The following is an 18,713-nucleotide window of genomic DNA, read 5'->3' on the forward strand; positions in this document are numbered from 1 at the left end:
TGAGATGACTTGAGTTGTCTTAAGAGCACCGAACATCTTATCCAAAGTACAGAATGCCCTTGGATATAGCTACCAGAACTCTTAGTTTCCCACCCCTGTGGTGACCAGACAGACGCTGTGAACACTGTCTGGATTGAAAGGAAAACATAGAAGTGGTTTGGAGATTCCTGACTTCCTTATGGACTCTATGCCTGCTGTCACCTCCACCTGTCTGAATTTCAGCCTCTACTTGTATGTCCTGCTCCGGTAGCCTCATCTTCCTCAGGTTAAATGTTAAGAACGTGCTCTGGGGAGCTACGCTGTCCTTGTCCTCTACAGAGGATGGTTTCGAATGAGGATTCACTGTCATAGGTTTAGTGGGTGGTTTGACTACATTTTCCAGATAAGACACTTCCTTGATCAAGGACTCACATTTCTTTTTAAAAAAATTTTGTTTCTTTATTTTTTTTGCGGTACACAGGCCTCTCACTGTTGTGGCCTCTCCCGTCACGGAGCACAGGCTCCGGACGCGCAGGCTCTGCGGCCATGGCTCACGGGCCCAGCCGCTCCGCGGCATGTGGGATCTTCCCGGACCGGGGCATGAACCCGTGTCCCCTGCATCGGCAGGCGGACTCTCAACCACTGCGCCACCAGGGAAGCCCGAGGACTCACATTTCTTGAGCAGGATTGAGATCATAAGGTATAGATAGACCCACGAAGGTTTTAGTTGACTTCCACCAGATCCTTCCTGCTTTTTTTGTTTTTCTCTCTTCCTCCCAAGTAGTCAAAATGGTAGCCCTCTTCTTGGCTCAGCTTCCCCCTAATCAGAGGAAGGGAATTTATATGGGACTTTCCTACATTAACTGATAATACTCACTCTAAAGAACCCTTTAAAACCTAGTCTCTAAAAGTAGTGGTACATTATGACATCTGTAGGTGAATTTGTATCTTCCATATAAAAAATATTTTCGGATTGGAAATTTGTAGGATTTGAGGAGAGCTTGCTCTGTGTCTGTTAGTTACCTATGTAGTGGATGAACTGTTAGTATTTTTTTAATGCTGTTTTTACCAACTGGTTACTTTTCTCAATAATTAAAAACTCCGTTTAGTACTTAGGTGACATACCTCTGGTGTTTGAGCCCAGCATGAGCTTAGCCTGCAAGAAGTATTCTTTTAGTGAAGACTTGCTGATTGAGTAAAGGACCAAATACAAACAGCAGTTGTTTGGTCATTATTTACTTTCCTTCAAGGGTCATCATAGTATTAGAACTTTTGTAGTTAAAATACAGATTAAGGTAGAGAGATGGGTAATCTTCATATTCTTCCCCCCCCAGAAAACTTTCTTTAGTCACCTTGGTTTCTTTCTTGTAGTTTCTCAACAAATTGCCCTTCACTTGAGTGAGACTTCATTGGCTCAAATGCCTGCAGAGTTTTGGGTGGCCAAGAAAATGACTGTATATAAGCTTTTAAGTGGAGATTATTTATTTATATAGTTTTCATAAAACATAAGTGAATGAGGGTTTCTTTTTCCTATCAAAAGTACGTAACTGCCAGCAGCATCAACCGTGACCTAATCTTTGGCACGTGAAAATGATTTTCCAGCAGCCAGATTCACAAAGTGCTTGTGGAAGGTGCCATCTCTGGCATCTGAGGACCCCTAAGGTTCCTTTGGAGACCAAGATGCAGTAGAAGAACCTGTGGTTACAGTAACTCTTCTCTTCAGCTGGAGCTTCAAGCTCACAGCTGGTATGTATACCTTCTTTGTAAATTAGATATTTTCTTGAATCCTTCCTACGGGTGGAAGACAAGTGTATTCAGTCCCTTGACAGCATTCTTTTCCTGGCCATTCACCAGGCTGAGGGAGTTTTCACTGTCTTATTCTATTCCAGAGGAAGCCGCGTCTTTGGAAAATTAGTGTTTAATTTCCAGGCCCTGAGGTTACATATTTTACTAAGCCCACTTGACTAATAAAGGAAATTCATTAATGACTGCAGTGAATTAATTCCACATTCAGTTTCTTGTTCTCTGTAACTGGAATAATGTTAGTTATGTGAGGAAGTCCCCAAGCCATCAGAAGTTGTTGGAGTGAAGTATGAGGACCCACTGAACTCTGATATTTAGGGTACACACATGATTCTTATTGCATTGTTTGAATGAATGTGATTCCTGGATCCTGCCCCAAGACTGCAGTCAGGGTTCACTTGGGCTCTAACCAGCAGTGTTCCCTTGGCTGATGTGACTCAGTAATTCTGATCATAATGGGATCATTGGGATAGCTTTCTGCTGTTCTGTCTTTAAAAGCACTTATTCTCTGGCTTAATTATTGCTAGTTTATTTTCTCACCTTCTGAAAATTACCTGTTGGTTGGAAGTCATTCTTCCAGTTAGAAACAGGCACTTAGAAAACAATTACCAGTATTAAGCAGTCTGGTTTGGGGACAAATTTTGAAGAAGTTGAATAGAAAGACGGCCTTCCTGTCTGGCGATACAGCTTTCTTACTGCCTCAGCAGCTTCCTATTACAGGAACCAGTAGTACTTGGCTTTCCTTCTGTTTGTAGCAGTCGTACGCCGTTCAGCCCTTCAGCCCTTGTGCCTGCTGCAGAGTTCTTCCCCTGCCCCTCCAGGTTGTGCTGCTTTCCTTCTCCCCAGATACTGATTCCTGTGGAGCTCTACTGTCTGATGGTCTTTGCACACTGGCTGTGTCCCAGGTCATCATCTGTCTTCCCTGTCTGCTCCTTTCCAAATGCCATGTGTAGGTGTTTGAGGGAAGTGGATTCTTGGGTCGTTCGCCAGGGGTAGGACTAAGTCTTTTGGACTTAAGCCATGTGAGTGGCCTGAAAGGAATGGTCATACCTGGAGGAGGTGCCATCCAGTATCAAGTAAACAATTACCTTCAGGCAATTTGGATCCAGGTAAGTAACTGCTATGTGTCTCTCCATGGTACCTTTTGATGAGGACAATTTTAGAATATCAGACCTTTGGAATGGTCCAATTTCCAAGTGCCTTCTGTACAGGTGTTTTGCAAATATACCAATATAAAGGTATACTTAGAAGAAATATGGTGAGGTGTGCAGACCAGACCTCTGGATTTATAGCAGGGTGTAGGATGAGTATGTTTTTACTGCCTTTGTCGCAGCTTAGTGTTTCCTGGCACATTGTAAGTGCTCAATAAATCATTGCTGCTGCGATCATTTTTAGTACTATTATTTAAGAATTCAGTGTGAGAAGTTAGTATGGAGAGTTCTCAATTGGGAAAGTATATACTCTTAAAATCTTTAGTTTTTTTTTAATTGTAAAGATTTACTTTAAGCCTGTAAACATATTGCCTCTAGTTAAAATGAATTAAATTCTTTTTTTAATTAAATTCTTTCTATAGCTTGATCTTAATACAGTAGTGTGACTTTAGTAATTGCTTTCAGTCCTAGAGGTCAGTAAGTAGAGCTGTTTCTTATTAACTTGTTAGGGTACCTGAAATGCTTTGCCTACCCAGGGCCCACTCCAGTGGACTAAGCAGTTAGAAATTAGAACAGGAGGATTGCTGATAGATCATCTCTTTTATACTGTTGCTGAAATTCTGATTATATAAACTCTTAAATTTTTTTTTCATTTTGTTTTCAAATATCCTATGAGGAGCTCCCCTTCTTGAGCTGTAAGACTGGTGTAGACACTCTTCATGAGACTTAACATGGGTTTTCCGTTTCTTAATTGCACTGCATGATCCTTACATAGTCCTTCCTTCTCCTGGGCAAGAGTACCTTCTAAACATTTATACCGAACAGTGTTTATTTTCTTGCAGTTGAACTGGCAATGATCATGGACCGTTTGTATGGCGGTGTCTGCTATGCTGGCATTGATACGGACCCAGAGCTGAAGTACCCCAAAGGTGCTGGCCGCGTGGCATTCTCCAATCAGCAGAGTTACATTGCAGCCATCAGCGCTCGCTTTGTGCAGCTCCAACACAATGACATTGACAAACGGGTAAGCAACTGTTCAGGGTATAATTGCTATGGGAAAGAAATGAAATTTATTCTGTGGGCCCTTGGGGAGAAAAGCACCTTGTGATCAAAGTGAGCAGCTCTGCCTTACATGACATTAGTCCATGAGTCCATCTAGGCTGCCTGAAAGAGAGCGCCCTTTGTATTTAAGGCGTTAATGAACTTTCTCTCTCACTCGTCTCCAGGGTGATGTTACACTTATGAAAATAACACTGCAGAATTTAGCAAAGCAAACCAGTGCTGTTCAAAATATGATGCCAACAGCACGTTAACGAAGATTGAGAGCTGTTAATCTGCTTGACCCATGTGGTACTCTTAAAACAAACAAACTTGAACTAACATTTAATGTTAATATTCAGGAGTATACATAAAATTTTGAAGTTCTGGTTTCTTTTAAAATTGCAAGAACATAGGGACTTCCCTGGCATTCCAGTGGTTAAGACTCCGCGCTTCCACTGCAGGAGGCACGGGTTCAATTCCTGGTCAGGGAACTAAGATCCCACATGCCACACAGCATGGCCAAAAAAAATTGCAAGAGCATACGTGGTAGCAGTCATTGGAGCCAAATAGCTGCTGTCCCCTCCAGTCCCCTCTCCAGCTCCCATAGTTCTTCTGCTCATACCAAATATGCATATCCATTACCTGCCTCTTTGCTCATTGGTGTTACCTACCTGACCAGTAGAGGCACTCAGATTTGCTAACTCTCATCTAAACAGGGGGCAGTAGAGCTGTAGGGCATTGGTGCGCTCAGTTGGGTTTGGAGACAGACACAGGTTTAAATCCCTTAAATTCCAGCTCTGCTGCTATTTGGAAGCTTGGGGGGAATAGAAGGTATGAGTAGCTAATCTGGGACCTGATTGGATAGATTAAAAGATCAAGTGGGAGAACATCAAGTCTTAAACACCTCCCTATGCAATTGTACAGTGGTTGTTAATACTTCCAGCAAAGGCTGTTCTTGGGGCATACACTGGACTAGAATAAGTAAAGTAGTAAATATGTTGTATTACGAAGTTTCACCTATACTCTCTATGGTTGACTGACTAATTTTGCGTAGTAGACCTAAGTTTCTTAGGAGGTGAAAGTTTCAACTGGTGATGATTTTTTTTTTATAGTCAACAAGATTACATTTTCTTTAAGACATAGATCAAATTATAAAAGCCAGTGCTTAAAATAAGTAGTCTATTTGCTGCATCTACTGGGATCCTTAAAAGTAAGTAGTGGTGGTTTGTTTTTTAATTAAAATGAATGAAGTTTTATAGAATTTTGAAGCACTCTGAATCAGTGGAAACTCAGGGGTGATAAACATTCAGCTCCATTCCTAGTTTTCAAGTGCCCACAGCACCCCTTCTGTATCAGTAATTCCCCTACAGACTGTAAGCTCCACAGAGCTTACCCATTGCTTGATGTATAGATACAGTAGATGCTTGATAAACCTTTGTTGAATTGACAAATGGTGTTATGTGGAGTGTTCTCTTAACTACTGCTGCTGGTGGACTTGCTAGTGCCTATACATCTGTGAGTCTGAAGCCCCAGATTCCATTCCATTTAGACCACTCTTGCCCCCATCACTGGTGATCCCAGGCAATAAACTTAACCTGAAGAGCACTTATGTTCTCATCTCTGTCAAAGTAGCTTTCTTTGTTCCCCTCTGAAGCCAGAACTAATGAGACTTCTCAGGAGGTAGATCCTAGAGATGATAAAAGAAGGTTCCACTTGCTCATGCTTATATCTTTCCTTTGCTCTGACCCTAACAACCTCCTGGGCTATTCCTTAGTTAGAAGGAAGCACACTTACCCCAGGGATTACAGTAATCTTTGAACCCCTTTAAGCATCATAGAAAGTTCAGGCACTGTTTGTTTTATTGCCTGCCTCTACTCTCACCCCTGCTATGCTCATGCCCTCGGCATTGATTCCCATACGACTTTGACATAGGTAAAAAAGAAAGAAGTGGCTTTTCTTTTGTTAGCGTAATCATAGCTCATGCTACAGAAATATATTTGGCACATCAGACTTCTCAAGACTCAGGAAAGCCATTGACTGTTTTCTGCTCATTGTATTTGGGTTAACCATACCCTCCATATCTTAGAGTAGTTCTTGATAAACATTTAGGGTAACAGCCAGTTGTAATGGAAGGAGTATGGAGTTTGAACCTAGAACAGATTCCACTACAGTTAAACCTTTGCTGCACCAGTCACTGGTGAGTCAAGCAAGTTACTCAATGCCGGGAGCCTTGGGTCCTCATCTGCAACTCCCTCCTGGGGATGGTGTGAAGATTAAATGAGATTTGAAGATTGAACAGCCAGAGTCATATGGCAGTTAATAGATGTTTAACTGGCACTTGCTGGTTAATAGTATTCATCTTGCTGGAAGTATACTAACACTGTTGTTAATATTACGTAGCTTGAATTTTATCGGTTACTCTGCTGAAGATGCAGTGAAAAGATACACTGGTTAGTGAAAAGGGCACTGGCTAGAGTCAGATGACCAGGTCTAGATCTGGTCCTGTTCCTGGTGGGCTGTGTGATTTTGAGCAGGTCACTTAAATTCTGAGTTTCAGTGTATAATGAGGGCAGTAGTAATAGCTTTGTGTATCTGACTAGATTGTTGAGAAGCCCAGAAGAGATACTGAGCAAGAAAGTAATATATACAATGTGACTCACTGGACACATGTAGAGTGGGACTGTTGTGGGCAAAAGAATGCCATCTCCATCCACATGGTGTCAAAAGGGACCTATCAGTTCCTTCAGTGCCCTAGGATGAGAGTCATCTAAGTGGGAGAACTGGAAGTCATTGAAAGTGATGGATTCCTTTCTCTCCCTGTCTCCCAGCTCCATCTTCATGCTCTTTGTTTGCCCTGACCAAGGTGCAGACCATTTTCTTTATTATAAGAGAAGGAAGTCAGCTTCCATCTTGAGTGGGGCTCCTTTTTCACCAGTCTTCTGTGAATATTACACTCCTTTCTCCCAAACTCTTACTCTATCCTCTTGTTTTCTTCTTGCTTTGAACATGGCCAGCAATACCTTGTTTTGTTGTCTCTGGCATTCTGAGCCTCTGTTAACTGCACCGTTTACTGTAGATGCTTTTTTAGGTTGATTCTACTTTTATATTTATGTGTCTTTCTTCTAAAGCTTAAGTTTGAGCTTTCCAGAGAGCTCCCATTATATCTAAGCATATTAGTATTTCCTTAGGTAATGCCCTTTTTCTTTCTCAGGGGCTCTCTTCTTGATGGACCATGGAGAATTTCTGTTGTTGGGCACAGCCTTCTTTCCTGAATAACCCTTCCAGGTTTTTAGCAATAGTCTCATAGCTAAGGTTTTGAAGCTTTGAAAGTCAGTGGCAGGTGTCTACCTGTGCCCACAATCCCTTTGCCTTGCTATTGCAAATTCCAAGATGCTATAGTCTTTTTCTCCTTCATTCTAATGTTAGCCTAAAGTTGCTTTTAAACCGAGGCCTTGACTATTTTGAATAGCTTCAACCTTTATTATCCTTCTGGTCAAAGGAATCTCTTTTGCTGTCTGTATCATTATAAATGCAGATTCAGTGGAATCAGCAGATTTAAAAATCAAAAACAGGTATAGATGGCATTTTACAGGCCACTTGCTTCGTGTTTGCAGCCCTTTCCTCTTTCACTGTTTGCCCCATATGGAGAGTGGGAAAGGGCCTTCTGCAGAGCAGCAATGTCTGGAATCATGGAAGTTCTAGCACTGTTTAAGGTGTATGTTCTCAGGCTGCACCTTTCCTAGGTAAACTGTGGGAGGTAAATGAAGAAGGATCTGATTGGTATATTTCATTAACCTCTTTTATATCCAAGCACCTTTTTTCAAAAAAGACATCTCTTTTGAGAGTTTATGTGTTTATGTATCGTCGTTGTTGTTGTTATTGCTGCTCTTTGGCTAAGCTTTTAGATGGAGTGATTTATGGGGAAAATGCAACCTTTATAGATTTGATTTCTTCTCATCATCGTAGAGACTTCTGGCTTGCCCAGGAATATAAAATATGCCAGTATGCAACGGTTACAGAAACAGTTGCACCTATGGCTCTGGCACTGTTATCTCCGCTGTCATCTCACTCATCCCTGTCATCATCTTTAAAGAAGAGGTGATTTAAAAAATGTTTGTTTTGGAAACAACTTTATTGAGATATAATTCATATACCCTACAAATCAACAATTTAAAGGATTCAATTCAGTTTTTACTACATTTACATAGTCGTACAGTCATCACCACAGTCAATTTTAGAACACAGGAAAAAGTATTGGCATGTGCATCCTTCAAGTCTGCAATAAAAGGATCAATTGAATAATGACCCCAGTGAGGACAGGGAGTTGGGGGATAGTGCATTTGTCCTGTATAATTTTACTCAGCTCATTATAGGGAGGGGATCCTACTTATTAACTTGTGCTCTTTGAAGTCACAGGAACAAGGCAGCCCAGGCTGTTGGGGCAAATTTCTGCCCCCTGCTATGGCAGTAATTAGGGTCCCCCAAGAATATGTGACTTGTTGGAGTGGGCTGATAAACGTACGCATCAACAAGCTTTTCGCCATAGTATGCACAGCAATGGGAGGACTAGCAGAGGTGGAAGAGGCTTCTGATGGTAGTTCCTTACGCAGCTGCCATGATCTTGACTCTGCCACCTGTGCCCAGAGATCTGAATGGGAGTGCTTGGCACTTGGCTGACACTCAGTAAGTGTGTAGAAAAAACTAGGATGGTATATGGGAGAGCAAGGACTAGAAGCAACCCCAATTCAACTTTTGCCCAACTCCATTCTTTACATTAAAAACTAAAGTGATCTTTTAAAATCATGATTTGAATCACATCTTTCCCCCCTTTAAACCTTTTGATTATGTTCTACTGCTCTTTGGTTAAAGGTCAAAATCCTTAATTAACACCGCCTACATGACGCTTCGTGTACTACATACCACCTCTGCCTCAGCTCCCATTTCCTCATCTTGAGTCAATCACAGCTGGCCTTTTTCTCTATTTTACAGGGCGATCATGGATACTGTTTCCTCTGCCTGCCTAAAGCTCACTTTTCCTTCAGGTCTCAGCTTAATTGTGAAAATTTTAGGAATCCTTTCTTCAGTGGAGCTTACATCTTCCCCATAGATCATTGTCATAATACCATCTATTATTCCTTTGTGGCATTAAATACCTCTGTAATGAAGCAATGCTTTAATGTCCACCTATGCTTCTAGACTCTGCAGTCGATGAGGGCAATCAATGACTGTGTGTCTCTCGTGTTAGCTACTGTATACTCAATAACTGACACACAGTGGACACACATTATTTAATTATATTTGAATGAATGAATGAGTTGTTGAATGAATGCTGATTGAGAACTTCCAGATGGGAAGCCCTTTGGCATGTCCAGCTGTCCACCAGAGGGCACTCTGCACAGCTTTCTTTTTTTACTTAGTTAAGCACGCACTTGAGTAATAAAGAAGTTTAGGTTTTGCTGTTTAGCATATCAAAAAGTATTCTTTGACACTTATAGTACATTAAAGCTAGACTTTAACTTGGGCATGACCTCATCCAACCCCCTTTATTTACAACAGAGAAGAATCTATGAGAGGCTTGGAGACTCTCAAGACACCTGTAATTGACATGAGAGCTGCCTCTGCTTATGGAACTCCCTTCCCGAACGTTGCTGCTCATCCAGGGTCTAATGTTTCTTTAAACCCACTTCTTCTATGAAGTCATTTTCCCACAGACCTGGGTAGGAACCCCTGAGTTGTGTTATAGGTCCTTTAGTTAGTTTTATACGTGTTTCCATATTTCATGTAACTTTTCAGGTGAACATATACTGCACAGAGCAGGGCACGTCTGGAGTTTGATATCAGAATTTGTCAGTATGTCTATAGGTCATTTTGAATATTAACAAAATGAATTTGAAATTTTTTTTGCAATTTTTTTGATTTTAATTTTTATGTTGTCTTCATGTAAACCCTTTTTTAAGTCAGTGTGAGCCAATGCAAGTCCACTGGATTATAACATTTAGTGAAACTGGCATTTTTGCTGTCATAATGACCCTTGTTATTGAACGTTATTATAAATGAGACAAATACAATTCATGCCTCAGTTTTTACTTCAAAAGAGAAGTTATTAACATCTTGAAATAAATCCTTTAAGGCTTACAGTTATGCATATTTTATGGCTAATGTTCAACAGTCACTGGTCAACTGGTTATTCATCCCTATGATGACAATATCGAAGTTGTTGTCCCAGGGTTCTCAGCATTTCTTCTGCCTTGGCATACACTCTCATGGGTAACAGAGGCTCCCTAGAACACTAATGCGGGGGGGGGGGGGTGTTTATGTATCTAAGGGTCCCACACCCACTCCTGCCATCATCACCCACAGAACCATGACTGCAGTAAAAAAAAAAAAAAAAAAGTGTCCTGGCTTAGGAACTGAGACATCTGAGTTTATACTCCTAGCTCTTCTCCCAGCCATGATGTGACCTTGGGCAAGTTACTTAACCTTTTGAGGCTTGATTTTATTGTCCCGCAGTAATAAGGACACTAGCCTAAGAATCTTAAGGTTTATTACACAGATAAACAATGAAGGTGAAGAAGTGCTCTGGAAAGTTATTAGGCTGTACAGATGTTGATTTGTATCATTGCTGAACTTGGCCTATTTAAACTGTGCTGTTGGTTCCTAACCATATGTCCAAGACTGATAGTTAATTTGCTCTCTTTTTTTTTTTTTTGTCTTTTAAAGTGCCTACTCAGTTGCACTCAGAATCTTTAATATAAGGATAATGAAATAGTTGAAGTTGACACTAAAAAAAATAAAAAGAAAATTTAACATAAGTGCCAATCTATCAACATGCAAGTTGGATGTTAGTCAAGACATGTATGTAGAGACTCAAGTTTCCTTTAAAGGTGTAAACACCTGGATGCATTTTCTATTTAAAGGATTGAAGGTGTTTCTCTCTTTCGTCTAGAAAGAGGTGTTTTTACCAGTATCTTCTCTGCTAATGAAAAGATTTTGAACCTGAAATGCAGTAAAAGGTTAGGATTAAATTTTACTTATATTCTTTTGAACAGTGTTTCTGTGAAAAACTGGAACAGTTTAAAGTATTTAAGTACAATAAGGGCAAAAGAGGGCACCTGTACTCATTCTGTCTGTTTTAATGGTATTTTTAGAAGTGATGCCAAATGAACACTTAAGATGTGAGAGCTCTGCCAAATCCAGTTTTCTTTATAACTCGTCTAGGTCACTTACAGATGAAAGATTTTTGTAGTGTGAAAAATGAGATCATTAGAAAATGGGTAATCTTTTTACATGGCCATTTTTCTGCTCTTTTGTCTACTCTCCATGGTCCTGAGAAAATTTGTAAGGGTAGAATCAGTTGAGTCTCCCTTAATCTAAAAAAAAAATATGATTTGATTTATGTGAACTATTTCTTTATAAAAATCTCAGGGATCCCTCCCACAGCTATTGTTTAGCACAGCTATTGTTCTAGTAGAAAGGATACTAGACTAGAATCAGCCAGTCTTGGGTTTAGTCTTAACTATACCTACTAATTGTGTAGCTTGAAGGAAGGACATGTGTATATGTGTGTTAAAGTGGTTTTGAAAACTATAAAGTACTCTGTCAATACACAGTGACACTGACAACACATTAATTTACATGAAATCATAAATGACTAATATTTGAGCTCTTCTGGAAGATGTTTATTAGACAGTCTAATTGGAATTTCACATTATAAAAGGAGTTAAATATTTCAGGCAAGATAGGGGTAATGTTGGTTGGTTATTTGGGTTTTTGAAACAGGAGGAGGAACTCTCAGTAGGCAGGTCTGCCCTGCCCAAGAATCTGTCCCTAAAATTAGTTCCCCAAATCATCATTTCCTACATTGTTCTCCATGAAACATGAATCCCTTGGGATTTTAATATTTATTTTACAAAAAAAAATCTTTTTCTGAGTCAAATGAGTTTAGAAATGCTTTCTTGAAGAAAGTTAAATAGGCTAGTTTATTCTAGGACTTCTTGGAAGCTTTTATATACTAATCTCATTGTGAACATCCAAGAAGGAAACAATATGCAATTTTCCACAAATTTTTTGATCATGGAACTCTTCTAAAATGTACCATCTCTTGGGAATAGTGTTCCAGGGAACCCAGTTGAGTAATTAGTGTTTTCAGCTTCTTTTCTTCTTTCATGCTCAAAATCAAAAGTTTAGTAAGCAGTTGATTGTTTTTCCTTTCCTTGGTCCTTTTTCCAAGTTTGTCCCACCCACAATATAGTCTCTCTCTTTTTTTTTTCCTTATTGTGGTGAAAAAAACACATGAGATCTACCCTCTTAACAAATTAAGTGTACAGTACAGTATTGTTAACCATAAGTCCAACGTTGTACTGCAGATCGCTAGAACTTTTTCATCTTGCATAATCGAAACTTTATACCCTTTGAACAGCAACTCCCCACTTCCCCCTGCCCCCAACCCCTGGCAATCACCATTCTACTTTCTGCTTTCTATGAGTTTGCCTACTTTAGATTCCTCATATTGAATCATATGGTGTTTGTCCTCTTGTGAATGGCTTATCTCATTTAGCATAATGTCCTTAAAGTTCATCCATGTTGTCACATGCAACAGGATTTCCTTCCTTATTACTTCTGGATAATATACTGTTTTATGTATATACTACAGTTTCTTTGTCCATTCATCTGTCAGTGGGCATTTAAGTGCACCCACACCTTGGTTATTGTGAATAATGCTGCAGTGAGCATAATAGTGCAAATATCTCTTCAAGATCCTGCTTTCAGTTCTTTTGACTACCCAGAAATGGAATTGCTGGACATGTGTCTTCTATCTACAAAGGGTTGGGGTGGGGTAGCTGCATATTCAGAATGCTGGGAAGGGCACTGAAAGCGTGGTTGCTATTCTCTTTAGTATTTGTAGTCCTTCATCTCTTGATTTCTTGAGATTATCTGTTGTATCTTTCTAACACATCAGTCTCTATATAAGTAGGGAAAATAGTTTTGAAATCAATATACCATTGGGAAATAATGTTCCCTTGACTCTATTTTAGCTTAGTGTAGAAGACCTGAGAGTCTGACTTTGTTAGCTAATTTGGAGCTTTCTGATACTTTTATTTAAGGAACATTGTGATAGTTAAGCCATAGCACACCATATTTGCTTTGAATAGCACTTTTTAGAATAACCCATTTTTTATTTAGTGAGATGTTATCCACTGCACCTTTCTTTGCAAGCACTTCAAGTACTTCACACATTTAATCTTTTTTCCTCTCTTCACTAAAAACATATTGGGCCTGAATTTTAGCTAAAGATTATCAAAGGCTTTATATTTTTAGCCTACATGAAGATTAATATGAACTAGTAACCATACTAACAGAAGTGCTGATAATACTACTCTTTATCCCTGGCCACAGCTAGAATATATGAGATGACTCAATAGTAAAAGAAATGAGGGTTCTGACGACCTGTTCCCAGACTATTTCTGCTCCTAGCCTTAGTCTGGGACTCCCACAACCCAGCCTTTAACTTGCTGCTGTTACTGGCCCTGGCCTTGATCTGGCTTGAAAGTTTCCCAGCTGTAGCTATAGCTATGTTTGGTTTGACCCTTTGAGAGGAAACAACACCCAGAAGTGAGTTCAAATATTTTCTGAATACCACATGGGCTTATTTTGAAGCCCTGGGAGTCTCAGAGCCTTTGACTAGAAATAGCTTTTAAAATAGAGTTTGGGTCATCTTAAGAAGGAGAGAAAAATATTCCTCTTCTCTGAATGGCATGGGACGTTTTTGTCTTGTCTCTCCTTCCTGGTCTTGACCCCTCATCTCTTCTGTCCTTTGCTCTCTTTTTATTGTCTTCTCCTGTGGGATTGTGATAATTTTTAATGTGAAAACTCTTTAGAGTGATTAAGTGTTCTTCTTTCCTTCTCATATTTGAGGTTAGACGCTGTTTATGAGATTGTTAATGGGAAAAAGACAACCACAGTTTTTTAAGTAGTTATCTCAGTAGGATATTCAAGTTTTTTGACCCCAGAAGGCAGGGGTATCAGTCAGTTAGCAGTTTCTTGGTGAGTGCTTATTTTTACTCGGAAGAGCTGGTCCAAACCTCTAATATAGTAGAGGAAACTGTGGCCTGCAAGGTTATGATGTAGCCAGTTAAATGGATAGAGCCAGAGGGCTCTGCACGTCTGCATCCTGGGGGGTTGGGGAGTGGTGATGCCATGGCAGTCATGCATTTTATAGATTTAAAATGACTTTCTTACCCGTTGTTCTCTATATGATATACTCTTCTACTGCTAGAAATTGATTTGGGGCTGATTTATACCCTCACCTCCAGCCCCACTCCCAAGCAGCATGGAAGGAAATGAGATTAGAGAGTGAATGTATGATGTATGCAGGGTTCTGTCAGCTGGACCTTCTTCGTTTCATGAAAACGTAATCTTAAGACCAAACCGAGCACTCACAGATCTCTCTGTGTTCTATAGACATATAGCAAAGGTGTCAACATTAGCACACATGAGTATGTTTCCTTGTGGGAAAGGCATAAGGGTGATTTTAAAACCTTTCTTCCCCTAGCACCTGAAAATATGAAAAATGGTCAATCCCATCCTTGGAAAGGTAAAAAGAAAATAAAATTCAACCATTTTCACTGTGTTTATTTTAATCTACCCCAGATTTCTTCTAAAATTAATAACTGGGAATTTGCTATAACTGGAAGGTTGTGGATAACTTTGTTGCTAAGGAAAAGCTATTTTCACGTTGCTGCTTTAATTTCCTAGGCATCTGTCATCTGCTTTCTAAACAGCAGGATTCCAGCTCATAGTTGAAAAACTAAAAATTTATGTTTAAACATTCTTAGTATTGCCTGCTGGTGGAGGACTTGCTTTAGCAACTGTAAAGACACCGTGTTTAGTGAGAATGGTAATGAGGTTACTGTGGATTTTAGGCCTGGATAGATGTACTCTGTGACACATGCCAAGAAGATTAGGAATACGTTATGGTTTTTTTTGCGGTATGCAGGCCTCTCTGTTGTGGCCTCTCCCGTTGCGGAGCACAGGCTCCGGACACGCAGACTCCGCAGCCATGGCTCACGGGTCCAGCCGCTCCGCGGCATGTGGGAACTTCCCGGACCGGGGCACGAACCTGTGTCCCCTGCATCGGCAGGCGGACTCTCAACCACTGCACCACCAGGGAAGCCCTATGTTTAAAGCTTTGAGTACACCAAAAAAATTGGTCTTTCCAGGAAGCATGTTGCTCCAGATGATAAGAAATGGCTTACCTGACTTCTGGGCAGGCCTTTCCAGACAGTTATCCCTGTTAAATTATACCTCTTCACTTGGCCTCTTTCTCCAGTTTGTCCACTCTGACTCCATTATCTGAAATCATTGCTGCTGCTCATCTTCCAGCCACTTGTAAACATGCCTTACCTGCCTTGGGACGGCTGGGTATCTGACAGACTTAATTTGTTTTTTTTTCCTGTCACCAAAGGGCAGACTGCAGCAGGGGCCAGCTGTTCTTAATATGACCTTTAGCACATAATTCAAGCTGAGCCTGACCTTGGCTAATGCCTCCTTTCTCATTTCTACAACCTTTCAGGTCCAAGGAGAGAGAACTCTGGACCTGTGAATAGTCTGTGGTCTCCCTAGGTATCACCTCTCTGCCACCAAGAGCTCTTAGTCATTGCTTTGTTTACTTTAGGAGGTCATCATGTTGACCAATATCAAAATGACTGCCAAGCAAAATATTTTCCCTAGCTTGTTAGAAACACAACAATGTCAACATTGAGATCAGTTTATTAAAGTATGGCTTTTTCTTCGCCTATATCATTCTACATATATTATTCCCCTTTTCCATCTTTTTATAGCCACTTATCCAGCATTCCCCATCAGTCTTCCTTATCTTTAATAGTTATCCCTCATCAATAAGTTACACATGTTCTCAGCATCCTTGGGTATGGTCATCTCCATTAGGTGTGTAGTATGAATTCAAGCGTTTCTCTCTGTAGGAAGTTCTCATCTCCAGGTCCTGTAAATCTCTTTGAACCAGAAGGTCAGCTTGGTGATTTGATTGGCTCTGTGAAGGGCTCTAGTATTTGAACTTTAATGGTCATGTAGATCACTAATGTGATCCCAGTAGGTTGGTGTCTCCAAAGTGCTGTAGCTTAATGATACTCCAGGTGTTTTAGGTGGTTAACAGAGAAGCCTCTTTTTATGTTATGTTATTTTATTTTTATTTTATTTGGGGGTATAGTTGACTTACAATGTTAGTTTCAGGTGTACAGCAAAGTGATTCAGTTATACATATACATATATCTATTCTTTTTCTGTTTTTATTTTAATAATTATGTATATGTGTATTGGGAAAAATAGAATTAATCTGGATAGTCAGGTAAAACATCAAGTAATAGTACAGATGGTATTAGGATATGACAAAAACTACAAATGGTTGGGAATGCCTTTAAGAAACTCTCAAATAGACCATAAATTATTTTAAGGAAGAACTATGTCTTGTTCTCCATTGTATTTCAGTTTTTAATACGGTGGCATATAAGGAATAGGCACTCCATAAATATTCATCAAATGAATGAATCCATTTGAGCCAAAATAATCACTCTTCTTTAGCATAAGGACCACCTAACTACCAGTGTTCTTCATGCAGCTACTTCTCTTTGTTGATATAAATTGTCAGAGGCACTGCTTGACTGTTGCCCTTTGAGAGGCTGTGGTTGCCACTTTGCACATGTGTTTGTGGATCATTTTGACTCTTTGTGTATGTCCTACCTTTTGGGCAAGGCTGTACTCTTTGGATCAGTCCTTGCACACAGGTGCTGACAGCAGCTTTGCAATAATAGCACCACTCACCTATCTGGAAGGGAGCCCTCTGGAAGGTGTCGGGAACGGCCTCCGAGAGCACAGTGGCAGTCCAGAAGCCACATCCTTTACTTTTTTGTCTCTATCCAGAGTCTTAGTTAATGTGTGAGATTTAGCAAATGTGGTTATCTAGCTTTTAATACAATTAAAATGATTGGAAGTTGCAAAATTATAAAGGGTCTTTGAAAGGTATTAATAGAAGTGGTAGCAGATAGACACATTTTGAAGGAGGTGACAGAAAAAGTGAAAACTGTCCACTGCATTGTCCTACTTGCACTACTATAAAGGACTCTGATAGTACCCTTTGCTTAAGAGGGGGAAGTATAAATAGTACATTTTAGGAAGATTTCTATCAAGAAACATCAAAATTCAAGATGTTTAGCACCAAAAAGAAAAAATGTCTGCTCCATGGAAAAGTAACTTACGAGAAATCCATTATTCCTTAAGGAAGCTGATAGAATAAGGTATCAGTGTATGCCTAGGCCTGGTGCCTCTGGCATGATAGGGCTTCATGGTAGATCTTCTGAAGTACTGTGTTGACTAGATCCCTCAAAACCCCTCATGCAGCAAGGAACATTGGTGCCAAGCTCAGCTGGAAGCCTGAATACACGGAAGATGGAGTTTATTCATATTGCATTTTCAGATATCAGCATGAATGTATTACTTGACCTTACATTTATTTGTTCAGTGTTCTTCAGTTTGCAGTAGGTGCTTGTATCCATCACTCCACTAGGTCTTAATATCCCCATGTTGTAGAAATCGTTTCAAAACAAACACTAATTCAGTCTTTTTCATGACTGCATGATATTCCACAGGGTAGATGTACCACATTTTATTTAACCGTTTCCCTATGAAATGGAGCAGGACCATGTGGGGCCCTCCTGGGTACAAAAGCCCCTCTGCGTCCCCCGTTTCTTGTTTGTAGAAAAGGCGTTAGTCTCCTAGGCCTTCCCTGAGTTCCAAAGAGCAGACTCAAGCAGTTACTAATTAGGAGAGTGAAGAAATGCAGAAACAAAGGAAAAATAGTCAAGAAACAAGAGTTCAGCAATAAAATAGAGTCCTAGTTCCTCCTCAAGGGAAATACATAACAATCTGACACATATCTTTGAGTTGTTCTGCAGGAACTAAGACCCCACCCCCACCCCCACCCCCCCAGTGGAGGATGGTGACTACATGCTGACCACAAACTCACAGACCCTAGACTGGTTGGAACCAGAAGGTTGATGATTAAGATTCCTGAAACACCACCCTGTTACCTCACCACCAACCAAACAAGAAAGTCATGCCCCCTGCAACCCTCACCTCAAATGTGGCCTTTCAGAGCCCTTCCCTGAAAGCCATCAGGGAGTTTGGGTCTTTGAGCATGAGCCTCCTGTTCTCCTTGCTTGGCCCTGTAATAAAAGCTGTACTTTCCTTCACTACAACTTTGTATCGGTGAATTGGCTTTGCTTTGTGATGGGCAAGCGGACCCAAGTTCGGTTCCATAAAACTAAAATTTCTGAACACTGAAGATAAAGAGAAAATGTTACATGCTTCCACGTGAAAAGAGCTAGTTACTATCTCCTACAAAGGGAAAAAAAGAAAGAAATTGGCATCAGAGTTTTCATCTGCAGCATTGGAAGCTAGAACACCAAGGAATACTGTTGATTAGTCTGAGAGAAAAAGTTGTGATCCCAAAATCCTGTATTTAGTCAAGATATTATTTCTCTGTCAAGAAGACTTGGAAGAATACTAGTAGCTTTATGCTATTCTAGAAATAAAAATGGAGAAAATAATCACAGTTGTAACAAAAATCATAAATTACTTGCAATGAACCAAACCATAAAAATAGGATCTACATAAAGAAAGATTTAAACATAAAAAAATAATGATAATCTTTAAAAAAAAAATCAA

General features: G+C 40.0%; 1 protein-coding gene across 1 annotated transcript in view; it reads left to right on the forward strand.

Moving 5' to 3' along the window:
• Positions 1-18,713, forward strand: part of CPEB3 (cytoplasmic polyadenylation element binding protein 3) — a gene marked incomplete at its 5' end in the record, with an annotated part of 153,914 nt that overhangs the window by 125,170 nt on the left and 10,031 nt on the right. Inside the window, 1 exon segment of the mRNA XM_081243112.1 lies at positions 3,776-3,957. Within this exon segment, the coding sequence (XP_081099238.1) occupies positions 3,776-3,957 (182 nt within the window).

This window comes from Mesoplodon bidens (genome assembly GCF_964165515.1).
Source record: "Mesoplodon bidens genome assembly, chromosome: 1".
In the NCBI taxonomy this organism is placed as follows: domain Eukaryota; kingdom Metazoa; phylum Chordata; class Mammalia; order Artiodactyla; family Ziphiidae; genus Mesoplodon; species Mesoplodon bidens.